The sequence below is a fragment of the Glycine soja genome, chromosome 18 (genome assembly GCF_004193775.1).
Source record: "Glycine soja cultivar W05 chromosome 18, ASM419377v2, whole genome shotgun sequence".
Taxonomy (NCBI): domain Eukaryota; kingdom Viridiplantae; phylum Streptophyta; class Magnoliopsida; order Fabales; family Fabaceae; genus Glycine; species Glycine soja.
Genome location: NC_041019.1, coordinates 56,034,691 through 56,048,293, shown reverse-complemented (window position 1 = coordinate 56,048,293; position 13,603 = coordinate 56,034,691). Strand labels below are relative to the sequence as shown.

Sequence of the window (13,603 nt, the reverse complement as noted above, 5' to 3'; positions counted from 1 at the left end):
CATTTGAATTTCATCAACAGGTCGACCACATGCACGACAAATAAAATGAGAAAGTCTCCGACTCTGTCCAAATCTAATCTATGGTAGCAAGAAGACGGATCAAATGTAATCACTAACCATCTGTCGGGCTTATCTCACTCAGTTTTCACTGCCAAAATCTGATTGAAGCCGGCTGAGGTAGCACTGCACTAAATTACTGTTTTTGAATTCCAGGGTTATGTAAACTGTGGCTATAATTTCTCCACGTGAAATCTTACTATTGATACTTGCAGCTCAGGCAAGCTGTGGCAGTCAGTTTATCTATATTTCTACTCATTGTATCATTTCAAATATAAACTAACTGAATGTCACAACTCACATGGCAGAATGTAGTTACAATAATGATCAAGTAGTAGATTAATCATTTTTTTTATCTTAATCCTCCTGTCCATCTGGAGAAACAGATCCTGATTAATCTAGAGTTCGACTGGGAGACAAATATAATTTGACTAAGAATTATTTTCACCAAAGATCAAACTCGAGTAATATCCACGTGATTCAACTTTAACTTCAGCACATTAACTACTTATGTCCAATCACTTGTACCAAAAGATTAATCATAAGTCATAACATATAGACAATATACCATTCAGCAAATCCTTTTTACATAAGAATACAAAATTACAAATTAGTATACAATGAGAAGAAAAGATGCCTCCTCAACCACCATAAATGTTATGACTATTTATTAATCACTTTGCAAAATATAAAGATAAACACAATTATTTCAGGAAATCTTATCATTATCAACTGCAAGCACAATACCACATCTGATTCGCATGATGCATTCAATATTTCAGAAAGGAAAAAAAAAAAAGATTACCCCTATTGCGGTATCAAAGTTAGAATACAGACAGAGTAGCTCAAAGGTTAACCAGAAAACAGAAACAAAATTCTATCCAGCCCTCAAAGTCTTTCTCTAAAAGACAAGGAAGGTAAGAAACAAGTGTAAAATCTCCCTAGTCCTTGGCAGGTTTTAATGGATGAATACAAAAGTTATAGTGGAGGGATCATTCTCATCAACTATAGGACAACTTAATTACACTACATATTTCTCAAGTCATGATAAAATTCCATTTTACAAGACCACATCAATCCTCAGCTTAACCAGAAACATTAAATTGTGCATTACTTCAAAACATATTCAGACTTATAGATAAAACAGCGAAAACTTCTAATTTCAACACTAAATTCTCATTGACTATGAGTGCTGCATTGATTAAGTGATCATGCATCACATTCAGCATTCTCCCATGTTAAAAAAGCACTTTAGATCAGGTAACCGGCTACTTCAATTAGGCGATAAAATCACACGTTAAAAAAGGGAAAGAAAACATGTCATCAAGAAATTTCAACCAGAAAGCATAAATAACAGTCACTAATCCCCCCCTATTGTTCATTCACCATAGATAAAGTGATATAAACCAAAAACTCTTGTACATACATGCGTTTTTCTATCCACATTTCAAAGCCAGAACAAAGAAAAACTACACATACATATACATATACAGAATACATACATATATCCATCTTGATCCGATTACAACACGGTGATGTCACGGCAAGCATTTCCTCAGCTTCTGGATTGCAGTGTACATTTTCCTTCTTGAACCAACAGCATTGATCCCCATGTCCTTCAGATCCTCCAAAGTCAACATCGGAAGCAACTCGTCATCGACCTCATGGATCTCAAACATAGGCGCATACCTACTCAGCCCTAACTCGTAAAGCCAAGACCGAACTCCATCGCTCTTCCTCCGTTCCTGCGACTCCGATTCAACGCCGTCGTTTTCCGAAACCCTAACCCTAGGATCCTCGTTCCGATCCACGTGCCAATAATCCACTCCGTTCTCCTCCATCGAGTGTACTGGACTCTGTTCGTGTTCGTGTTCGAAATCCCTAAAACCTTCTTCGTCACCATTTTCGTCGATTGTCGCTCTAGGAGCCCAATTTGTTCTCAATCGCTTCGTCGCTGGTCCTCGTTTTGCTTTTCCTCTTCGGCTGTTGCTGTTTCCGAACTCTTCGCCGCCGTTCGCGAGGTTCGTTACGGTGCGCGCCTTCGAGGTTCTGGAAGATTCCTTCGGAGTCCGCCAGCTCCATGGCGGCATGCTCGGGCGGCGCGTGTGCGAGTCGTGGCCGTGCGCGGAGGAGGCGCGTTGGTCGCCGATCTCCCCCAGGCGAACACTCGGACGGCGCTGCCGCTTCGGAGCTAGCGCCAGAGGAGCGACGATCTCGGCACTTGGTTGCGACGTCGTTGCCGGAGCCGGAGCTGCAGTTTCCTCCGCGGCATCCGGTGCGGAGGGGATTGGAGGTTCCGGTGGCGGTGGATTGTTTTCGGGCTCTTCGGCCATTGTGGTTACAATGGTTGTGGTGGCGTCAGCGGGATAAGGGAGATAGAGAGTGTTCTGGTGCGGTAAGGTGCAACAGTGCAATCACTTTCTAAGGTTTTTGCGCCGTTGGATGGTTATGATGCCTGTTGTTGAAAAAGGTAAAGGAAGCCTAGCTAGTAGATTCAGGACTTCAGAACAAGTCGCTCAGTTGAATATTTGAATGGATCGCGCATGCCATGCGTAAACAAACTGCATTGGATGTGGACAAATTATCCCCAAATTAATTAACTTTAGTTAATCATAGGTCTTCGGATGATTTCTGCGAGGATTGGTTTAGTCTTTCAATTATCTCTTAAAAATGGAGTATAATTATTATTATTTGAGTGTCTCTCTAACTTTTTATGTAAATAAAAATAAAATATACTAATAAAAAAATAAGAGGAGAGAGATATCTGACGAACTTTTAATTTAATATTTCTTAACTTTATTACCACGTGATGATTGTTGCATTTATTTACATTTTTAATCTTAAATTACAATAATTATCTTATATTTCTCTTATTCATTGCAATTTTTTTCCCTCTTTTTTAAATAGAATTACTCGGGATTTAGAATTACTTACTCATAAAGCCATTTGGCACAAGGATTCGTTAAACAAGACAGTATCACTTAATAAATATCCTTTAAAGTTAACAAGTCATAAACATAATTTTTGCTCAGTGAGAAATTATGCTCATTATTGAGCTTTGTATTTAATGTTTGTTTTTGGATTAATCACAAAATCACATTATTGATAGTTTAATTGACACGGAAAAATACTTTTAAAACTAAGAAATGAAAATGATGTCCAATGAATGTTATAGCTAAGAATAGAATAATACTTATTAGTCTCTTTAGAAACTTTGACAATGTAATCAACTTATTTAACTTACACAGCTTTTTGAAAATGGGATTTTATTTACGTAATAACTTGTATGTGTAATTTTTGAATGAGTTTTACCCACACTAGGTATAGTTTTTTTTTTTCTTATAGTTTTACCCACACAAAACAACAATAGATATATAAGTCTTTGACTGCATTAAACATATATAGGTGGAAGTATTTTGTAGGTTTGCCTATACTAACTTGTATGCATAAGAAAACATTTAAGAAAAAGTATCATTTTATAATGAAAGATTCATATTGAATCACTTTAAAAAGTATAAAAGGACAAAATTGTTTTTTAAATGGCAAAAGGACCAAATTATAAAAAAAAAACAAAAATAGAATTTAGCCTATCTTTATCTTATTTATCCTGTTTTAACTATCCTATTAACTCCACATTTAATTTTTATAAACATAGAGAAATAACAACTGATTTTTATATATGTATATAACATATTTGATAAGGAAAAGGATTATCGTTTTAAAAAATAGATAAAATCGGAAACACAGTAAAAGTCTACATTGTACTAGGGTCATTCTCGTTCGTAAGCGCTAAGCACACACACGGGGTTTCTTTCGGGGATCACTGACGTGTACGGTCTAGATTCAAAATCCCATCACACTTAGATTCTTCTTCGCATAGTATCCCTATAAAATCCCCTCTCCCTTTCTCCCGTTCCTATTCTTCCACCACCCTCGCGTATCATTCTTTCGTTTTAATTTTTTTTTTATAATCAAAATTTTCTATTATCGTTACTGTTGTCATTTTTGTTCTCTCTTTCGAAAAATCCGATTGCTTCATAGCTCGTCGGATCTGAAGTAAACCTTCTGCGATTTGCGATCTCATGGAACAGATCCGACGCCGTGAAACTTCCGATTTTGGTTTTTAACACTGTTGTTGCGCCCTAAATCTGAGATTTTCGAAGGAACGAAATTGGAACCCTAATTTAATCACTTCGCCTTAAAACTTTTCCCATTATTTTAGATCTCGATTCGATTCTCGGTTTGTTTCGTTTGTTGGTTGGCTGGCTCTGCTTTCTATGATTTTTGGATCGTTATTGGATTGTGAGAAATTGGGAAAATTGGAGAAGATGGGGAAGGAGGTAGAGGATGTTGAAGAGGGTGAGATTTCGGATACTGCTTCGGTGGAAGAGATTTCAGCGGAGGATTTCAATAAGCAAGATGTTAAGGTGTTAAATAATAACAATAAGCCCAATGGAAGTGATGCTAGGGTTTGGGCTGTTCATGATCTTTACTCAAAGTACCCTACCATATGTCGTGGCTATGCATCGGGTTTGTATAACCTTGCTTGGGCACAGGCCGTGCAGAACAAGCCTTTGAATGATATTTTTGTGATGGAAGTGGACTCTGATGCCAATGCTAACAGTAACAGCAACAACTCCAATCGACTGGCCTCTGTTGCTGTGAATCCTAAGGATGTGGTGGTGGTGGATGTGGACAAAGAGGAAGGGGAGTTAGAGGAGGGTGAGATTGATGCCGACGCGGAACCTGAAGGAGAAGCAGAGAGTGTTGTGGCTGTTCCTGTTGTTTCTGATTCAGAGAAGCTTGATGATGTGAAGAGGGATGTTTCTAATTCTGAGCAGCTTGGTGTGAGGGGTGTTCTGGAGGGTGTTACCGTTGCTAATGTGGCGGAGTAAGTGGAACTGTTGTTAATGGATTTTGTGTTCCTTTTCTCTGAATTGTTGGCATTGGAGTCACATTACAATGTTTATAAAATTAAATTGATTTTTTGTTTGTTGTTGTAGGTCGTTTGCTCAAACTTGCAGTAAGCTGCAAAATGCTCTTCCTGAAGTGCTCTCTAGACCTGCTGATTCTGAGAGGGATGATCTCGTTCGCCTGTCATTTAACGCTACTGAAGTGGTTTATTCTGTAAAGACCCTTGGCTGCTTTGCCGATGTCATTTTTTGTTTCTACTGGGGTTTTTGTCATGATTGTTTTATGATTTGTTGTAGGTGTTTTGCTCCATGGACTCTTTAAAAAAGGAACAGAACAAGGATAGCATATTAAGGTTTTTCAAAATCTAAGTTTTTAGGTTGTAGAAGTGAATTATTTGAGTTTGCAATGCCTTCTATCACTAACTATGTTCCCTTCACTACACACTTTTCATGTCAGATTACTTTCTTTTGTGAAGGATCAACAACAGGCTCAATTATTTTCTCCAGAGCATATAAAAGAGGTGATGTTTAATGTTAACTGGATTTTGGAAGTCGTTTTACTATTATCCTCATAATCTTCAATTTAGAAATTCAAAGATGGGATAGAATCTGAAATGCGGTTGTTTCTTCCTACAGATCCAGGGCATGATGACTGCAATTGATTATTTTGGTGCTTTAGTTAATAGTGAGGCTATTGGCAAGGAGAAAGAATTGCAGACCACTGTGCAGACCCATGAGATAAAGACTCAGGAAAATCAAGCTGTAGAAGCTGCTGAATTGATTTCTTATAATAAGCCTTTGCATAGTGACATAATTGGGGCATCACATGCTTTAAAATTTGGACAAAATAGTATTAAAGGTAGAGGGGTTCTGCTCCCTCTGTTAGACCTTCACAAGGATCATGATGCTGACAGTTTACCATCACCAACCCGAGAAGCACCCTCATGCTTCCCTGTGAATAAATTACTTTCCGTTGGAGAGCCTATGGTTAGTTCTGGGTCAGCAGCTGCTAAGCCGGAGTCTGGAAAGATGGAACTTGATAGTGAAGGTTCTAAATTTCATCTCTATGAAACTGATGCTTTGAAAGCTGTTTCCACATATCAACAGAAGTTTGGTCGAAGTTCCCTTTTTACAAATGATAAATTTCCAAGTCCAACTCCTTCAGGTGACTGTGAGGATGAGATTGTTGATACAAACGAGGAGGTCTCTAGTGCTTCTACTGGTGATTTTTTAACAAGCACTAAGCCAACTCTTTTGGATCTGCCACCTGTTTCTGCTACTTCCACAGATAGGTCCAGCTTGCATGGATTCATTAGTTCTAGAGTTGATGCAGCAGGTCCTGGGTCTTTGCCAGTGAAAAGCTCTGCAAAGAATAGAGATCCTAGGCTTCGTTTCGTTAATTCTGATGCAAGTGCCGTGGATAACCCATCTACATTGATACATAATATGCCTAAAGTGGAATATGCTGGAACAACAATCTCAAGGAAACAAAAGGCTGCTGAAGAACCTTCTTTGGATGTTACTGTATCAAAAAGACAAAAAAGTCCATTGGAAAATACTGAGCATAATATGAGCGAAGTAAGAACTGGAATTGGTGGTTGGTTGGAAGAGCATACTGGGCCTGGAGCTCAGTTTATAGAGAGGAATCATTTAATGGACAAATTTGGACCTGAACCCCAAAAGACTTTGAATACAGTCAGTAGTTCTTGTACTGGTTCTGATAATTTCAATGCAACAAGCATTAGAAATGAGCAGGCACCAATTACAAGTAGTAATGTGCTAGCTTCCTTACCTGCTCTATTGAAAGGTGCAGCTGTAAATCCAACCATGCTGGTTAACTTACTTAGAATAGCAGAAGCCCAGAAGAAATCTGCTGATTCTGCTACAAATATGCTGTTGCATCCAACAAGCTCAAATTCGGCTATGGGAACAGACTCAACTGCGAGTATTGGTTCATCAATGGCCACTGGTCTTCTTCAAAGTTCTGTTGGAATGCTTCCAGTTTCATCACAATCAACTTCCATGGTAAAATGCTGTTTGTCTTAAGTATACACTACTGAAGTCAATTTTTGAATATTCACTTGTGCCTATGGTCTTAATATCCAATTATCTGTTACTTTCTTCTAAAAATTGAATTGAAAATTTTAACATCATGATCCTTGATTATGAATGAACTTAGTTGTGGAATTTGAAAGTCACAATTTAGTGTTTTGAAAATCCCGTCAAGCTAACTGTAGTTTACATTTTTGCACGTGGTTGGCACAATCAGACACAAACCCTTCAAGATGATTCAGGAAAGATTCGCATGAAACCCCGTGATCCCCGGCGCATTCTCCACACTAATAATACTATCCAGAAGAGTGGGAACTTGGGGAATGAGCAATTCAAAGCCATTGTATCCCCCGTGTCTAACAACCAGGGAACTGGGGACAATGTCAATGCCCAGAAGCTTGAGGGTAGGGTGGATAGTAAATTAGTGCCTACTCAACCAAGTGCACAACCTGATATTGCTCGACAATTCGCCCGGAATCTGAAAAACATTGCTGATATTATGTCTGTTTCCCAAGAATCATCAACTCACACTCCTGTTGCTCAAATTTTTTCTTCAGCATCTGTTCCCCTTACTTCAGATAGAGGGGAACAGAAATCTGTTGTGTCAAACTCTCAGAACCTGGAGGCTGGCATGGTATCAGCTCATGAAACAGCTGCATCAGGTACCTGTCGATCCCAGAATACATGGGGAGATGTTGAGCATCTTTTTGAAGGTTATGATGAGCAGCAGAAGGCTGCTATACAGAGAGAGAGAGCAAGGAGAATTGAAGAACAGAATAAAATGTTTGCTGCTCGAAAATTGTGCCTTGTATTGGATCTAGATCACACACTACTTAATTCTGCTAAGGTAATTTGCATGGAATGGGTTCTCCTTTGGATGAAAGTTTGTGTTATTTCATGTTAACAATTTCTCTTTCAGTTTGTGGAAGTTGATCCTGTGCATGATGAGATATTGAGAAAGAAAGAAGAGCAGGACCGTGAGAAACCACACAGACATCTTTTTCGCTTTCCTCATATGGGAATGTGGACTAAACTCAGACCAGGAATCTGGAACTTCTTGGAGAAGGTAAAAATATGGATTCTTGTATATGCTTTAGGCATGACATTGTGCAATGGCTTAATTTTGAAATAAAGAATTCATATCTTCCCCAAATGCTTTATAGGCCAGTAAGCTCTATGAGCTGCATCTTTACACTATGGGAAACAAGCTATATGCAACAGAAATGGCAAAGGTGCTTGATCCAAAGGGACTTTTGTTTGCTGGAAGAGTTATCTCTAGAGGTGATGATACTGATTCAGTTGATGGTGAGGAGAGGGCTCCCAAAAGCAAAGATTTGGAAGGCGTTTTGGGTATGGAATCATCTGTTGTAATTATAGATGATTCTGTGAGGGTCTGGCCTCATAACAAACTGAACCTGATAGTGGTGGAAAGGTCCGTGTAACATGGGGTTTCAAACTCTCATGCAATTCTTTCCTGGTTTTATATATCGAGCAGATGAATCATTCCTATATTAAATTTTAAGACATTGCAGGTATACATACTTCCCCTGTAGTAGACGTCAGTTTGGACTGCCTGGCCCTTCCCTTCTCGAGATTGATCATGATGAGAGACCTGAAGCTGGAACTCTGGCATCCTCTCTGGCAGTGAGTATATATTATTTTTTTCTCTTTAATTTGGTACGGCCTGTTCAGCTGATAATTTCTTCTCTTCCTCTTTAGGTTATTGAGAAAATACATCAAATCTTTTTTGCTTCTCGATCCTTAGAAGAAGTGGATGTCAGAAATATACTAGCATCAGAGCAGAGAAAAATCTTAGCTGGTTGTCGCATAGTATTTAGTAGGGTATTTCCTGTTGGTGAAGCAAATCCTCACCTTCACCCATTATGGCAGACAGCTGAACAGTTTGGTGCTTTTTGCACCAATCAGATTGACGAACAGGTTACTCACGTTGTTGCAAATTCCCCTGGGACTGATAAGGTATGGTTTTATTTACAAACTATCAGCATGTTATGTTAGTCTGTCAGTCTGTCATGTAAAAAAATATAGATTCCTGCATTGCTACAGTTCTTCATAATATTAGAGTAATTTTATGGGATAAAAAGGGTAAACTATGTGATGAAATTTTAGTGCAAATCAAACTATTCATGATTTAGTTTGATTTATGTTTGGACAAACTTCTCTAGAAAGACTTTTAGGAAAAGAAAATGCAAAGAAAAAATGAAATGAGCTTTTCCATGAGTTAAAATTAGCTTATGTAGTATGTGCTAATTTGTAGAAGCTCTCTCACACAACTTTTCTAAAAAAATTATTTTTAACTTATGCATAAGCTAATTTTAACTTATGGAGAAACTAATTTTTTTCTCTCATTTTCTTCTTTTAGAAGTGCTTCTAGATTAGCTTATATAGAAACCTGGATATCCAGGTGGTTCATCCAGCTGTGCTCCCCTTTGCTCATAACATGACAACTTAAACTGTCCATGGCATATTTTACGGACATCATTTAATAAAAGACCGTTTTACTTTTATCATTAGAAGGGAGCCCTTCCTTATTCTCTCTTTTTTCTCCAACTTCTTTGTTTATTCCCACCACGAACAGCATGCTGTAAAATCTTCACTACTATGGTAGTTGTGGCAGACTGTGTTCTTGTGAATTGAATTTGAAGCCTAACAGTGCTACTTTTTCTTGAGCAGGTGAATTGGGCTCTAAACAACGGAAGATTTGTTGTCCATCCTGGCTGGTGAGTATCTCATAATTTACATTTTTGTTTGTCCTTGTCTTTTTTTTCTTCTTGGATATTGACTTGTGCTGCTTCTTTCCCCCTTCCTTATAAAAACAGGGTGGAAGCATCAGCATTGCTTTATAGGAGGGCGAATGAGCAAGATTTTGCCATTAAACCATAAAAAAGAAACTGACCTAATTCTCTTTCATAAACTAAAATATGTGAACATAAATCAAGAATCACATTGATTTTGGGGGTGTGAAATCATTAGACTACAACTGGTCAGCAGAGATAGTTTTAATTCACGATGACTGAGTCCACTGGAGATGGTGATGGTGATTGGGGAGTGTGTAATCTTACCAGGATGACTGACCTGTTGTTGAGGAGTTAAATGGAGGACAGTGTGAGTGCCCTTGTAATTCTGGGGACACAAGGGTTCGGTGTTGCAGGGCAGGGTAGGGCTTGACAGAATTGGTTGACTGCTTTAGGGGCTAGGTGAGTGATATTGTGGGGGTGGGTTTTGTGAGTAGTAGCTCTCAGTAAATTTTTCATAAGATGGTATTGGGAGTGAAATTTATTTCTGTTGCTGACAGGAAAGTTAAAGACCTCAGCTTTAAGAGAAGAGTTAAAATGTGTGGAGGAACTCAACCTGAAGGAGGTATTGACTGATAACCTAATTCGGGGTGAAAACAATTCATTTGTTAGAACTTGAGTCTAAGGAGAAGCGGGTGCTAGAACAGTCGAGTCAGTTTGGAAATGGATTCATGGCCCCAGCAAAATGAATTTCTGATAACTGAGTTTGTATATCAATGCGTCACTGTTAAAGCATTTGAGGGGCTTAAATTAATCACCATTCATCCTACTCCCTTCCCAAAACAACAAAGCTTGGCAGGGAGGGGGAGAAGATAGAAAATGAAAGGAAGCATGTCTAACCATGATTTATAGTCTAAACCTCTTGGTTGCTTTTACCTTCAATTCATGCGGATTGCGTTGCTTTACAATTACAACAACCCAATTGGAAAATCTTTAGAATTTGTAAAAAGGAAAACTAATTCATGATGTCATTTTTGGATATAAAGCTTTTATAACCAAAATAGAAAAAGAAGAAAAAAAGCATGTGTTCTATTATATACCCAAGAATAATGGTAATGAGATTCTTGTGCACTACTGGAAAAGGACCATACAAATTATACCATCGAGTTGTAGTCATGGCGTCTTGCCAGTTCATTTTTGGCAACATTATTGGGATTCTAATCACTGCAATAAATTAAGTATCTCTATCAACTTCATTTTAATGATCAAAAGGTGTATTTCTAATCTGCAAAGCTGTTTTTACACCATAATTTTTTATAAGGTTAAATTACTTAATTGGTTCTTATAGTTTCATGATTCTTATTTTTTTTAGTTTCTATAGTTTGAAAGTAATTTTTATAATTTATAAAAAACTAAACTAAACTTCGTACCCCATTGTCCAGAGGCTCTTCGTATCCCATTTTTATAATTTATATTTTAATTTTTTTAGTTCTTCTAATTTAAAAATGTTTTTTTTAATTCTTATAATTTATATTTTAATTTTTTTTAGTTTCTGTAATTTGAAAATTATGGGATTAAAAAAGTAAGAATTATGAAACTATAGGAACTAAAAAGATCACTTTTAAAATTAAAGAGATTAAGAAAAAATTAAAATGTAAATTATAAGGGCTAAAAAGATCATTTTTAAACTATAGAGACTAAAAAACTAAAAATCATAAAATTATAAGAAGCAAATGATTAATTTAACTTTTAAAAAAAAACTAAATAAGATTATATCCCATTGTTTAAGATGTGGAAGATTTTTTACCACCTTCTTCCCCCCACTCCTTTATTTTCTGAAAAGCTACTAATAAAATGAAAACAAGTTATTAGATTTGTAATTTGCATTGTTTAAAGAAGACTATTGAATCAAAGTTAAATGTTTTTATAAAAGGAAATTTAAAATACTAAACTAATGTTAATGTGGTAGTAAGGGGTAGATGGGTTCTTTCTGTAGAAGTTAATGTCCGTTTGGATTGGACTAAAATGGATGATGGGTGAGACAAAAGTATCTAGGACGAGTGTATTAGAGAATATCTTATAAGCATTCCTATAAGTTAATTTGCTTCGCAATAGCCTATATTTAAATGGTTTGACTTGTTAAATAGTAGGTCTCTTTTTGTTGGTTCTTGTATCGAATAATAAAATACTAAAATCTAAAAAATTAAATATTTAAAAAGTTGAAAAATTATTAACATTGATACAAACTGAAAGATATCTAAGACTAACGAAAAACATAACAAATAAAACATAAAATATTAAATAATAATTCATATTTAAAAAAAAACCCAACAATAAAATATTAAACAAACAAGTAATTTATATTTGTAAGAAGTAATTGATCTGTGCAGGTTTGTTCGATTACTTGCAGATCTCAACCTATATAACCCATGAATTAAATGGCTCAATGTATGTGTTAGGGCTAAAATTTCATGCAATCCTACTATTGTTTAATGTAGTTCTCTTTTCGTTCTTAAAAGTACATTTCAAAATATAATGAGAAGTACAAGAAGTAAGGAAGCAATAATGGGATGAAGGAAACAACACCCATATGAGTGTCGGGTGGGAGAGGATTCAAACCTGACTTATAGTCCATCGTTGTGACTGTGCGTAGTGAGTTGGGTAAGAAGAAAGATAACACTCATCAAATTCAATTTCAATGGTTGTCTTGTTTAAGAGTAATATATATTTTTTTAATGAATTTTCTTAATATTATATATATTACTTAAAATATTTATTACAAGTGAAAAAGAAAAATTAATTCCTAACAATTTTAAATAGCTTTTTTTGACAGAAAAGATCCAGTGCATTTCCCTTTGATATATGTGTTGAATACAAAGGAAAATACAATGAAATTACATCTATGTGACATCTCTATGGACATTTTTGCTAAAAAATGAGCCACTTAATTTATTTTCATTTCTACTAGCAAATTAAACTGAACCATAAAACCGGGATGAGCATTATCATTTGTGTGATATGGCTTAAGAATGACACCACATTTAGTAATGCTGATCCCTCCATCCCTTAAATTTTCGACTAGAGTCTTCCAATCTGTCTCAAATATTTCTGCATTATAAAGTAATTGCTCTACACACTTCATAGCTTGTAACAAAGCATAAGCCTCCCCCTCTTTGACCTCCAACACTGTGGATAACCACTTTGTATGGTCTTGAACGAAATTTCCAAATTCATCTAACAAGCAGCAACCAAAACCAGTTTTGTTACTGTCATTGAAAAAGGCCGCAACATAGTGGACGCTCTAACAACAATTTTAAACAACTTAAATAATTTTAAAAAATGATTAGCTAGTCAGGACATGAAATTAATATTGTTGACTACAAAGCAATTACACGCTCTTTGTAGATATGGCACAGCATAGTTATTGGCATCCATTAGACCATTACCATTAAAAATCGTACAGTAACGAAAAGAAAAATATATATCATGTTTAAATTGTACAAAATGATAAAAATTAACAAATTGTACGAATGTCTAAATTTGCATGCAGCAACGTTATAAAACGTACAAGAAAAAGCTTATAAAATAAATAAATAAAACGTACAAGAAAATGAAGGAAAGAAGATCGTGAAAGAGACGCGTTCAACTGTTCAAGTATATTGATAATGTGGGAAATGGGTTCACGAAAAAGAATCACAGACGTGAGTGATCAATATTATGTGAAAATAAGAACTGTGGTTTGTCACATTAATGCGAACTATGGTTTTAGGCCAATTTTATTTAGTGTTAAAATTTTAAATCACGAATCTAGAGGCTGGTTTTGGTAGG

At 36.3% G+C, this 13,603-nt stretch overlaps 2 protein-coding genes across 3 annotated transcripts; one reads left to right on the top strand and one right to left on the bottom strand.

Moving 5' to 3' along the window:
- Nucleotides 1-1,360: 1,360 nt before the first annotated feature.
- On the bottom strand, nucleotides 1,361-2,556 carry LOC114394456 (proline-rich receptor-like protein kinase PERK7). The gene has a single exon (XM_028356035.1). The coding sequence runs from the start codon at nucleotides 2,388-2,390 to the stop codon at nucleotides 1,596-1,598; it is 795 nt and encodes a 264-aa protein (XP_028211836.1). The 5' UTR covers nucleotides 2,391-2,556; the 3' UTR covers nucleotides 1,361-1,595.
- A 1,413-nt stretch (nucleotides 2,557-3,969) lies between these two features.
- LOC114395280 (RNA polymerase II C-terminal domain phosphatase-like 3) lies at nucleotides 3,970-10,743 on the top strand. Of its 2 annotated transcripts, XR_003662983.1 has the most exons (13): nucleotides 3,970-4,948; nucleotides 5,061-5,184; nucleotides 5,268-5,323; nucleotides 5,428-5,491; nucleotides 5,607-6,995; nucleotides 7,240-7,869; nucleotides 7,942-8,088; nucleotides 8,186-8,454; nucleotides 8,555-8,666; nucleotides 8,742-8,999; nucleotides 9,714-9,760; nucleotides 9,860-10,237; nucleotides 10,336-10,743. XR_003662983.1 is itself a non-coding variant. In XM_028357015.1 (12 exons), the coding sequence occupies exons 1-12, from the start codon at nucleotides 4,335-4,337 to the stop codon at nucleotides 9,921-9,923; spliced, it is 3,774 nt and encodes a 1,257-aa protein (XP_028212816.1). In that variant the 5' UTR covers nucleotides 3,970-4,334; the 3' UTR covers nucleotides 9,924-10,743. The 2 variants fall into 2 exon arrangements, 1 of the variants encoding a protein (XP_028212816.1); XM_028357015.1 differs by having other exon boundaries at nucleotides 9,860-10,743.
- Nucleotides 10,744-13,603: the final 2,860 nt, after the last annotated feature.

Bases quoted from the DNA above. Each gene is read 5' to 3' on its own strand.
- LOC114394456 (XM_028356035.1), bottom strand. From the start codon at position 2,390: ATGGCCGAAGAGCCCGAAAACAATCCACCGCCACCGGAACCTCCAATC.
- LOC114395280 (XM_028357015.1), top strand. From the start codon at position 4,335: ATGATTTTTGGATCGTTATTGGATTGTGAGAAATTGGGAAAATTGGAG. The intron at 6,996-7,239 runs GTAAAATGCTGT...TGGCACAATCAG, and splicing joins CATCACAATCAACTTCCATG to ACACAAACCCTTCAAGATGA. The intron at 9,761-9,859 runs GTGAGTATCTCA...TTATAAAAACAG, and splicing joins TTTGTTGTCCATCCTGGCTG to GGTGGAAGCATCAGCATTGC.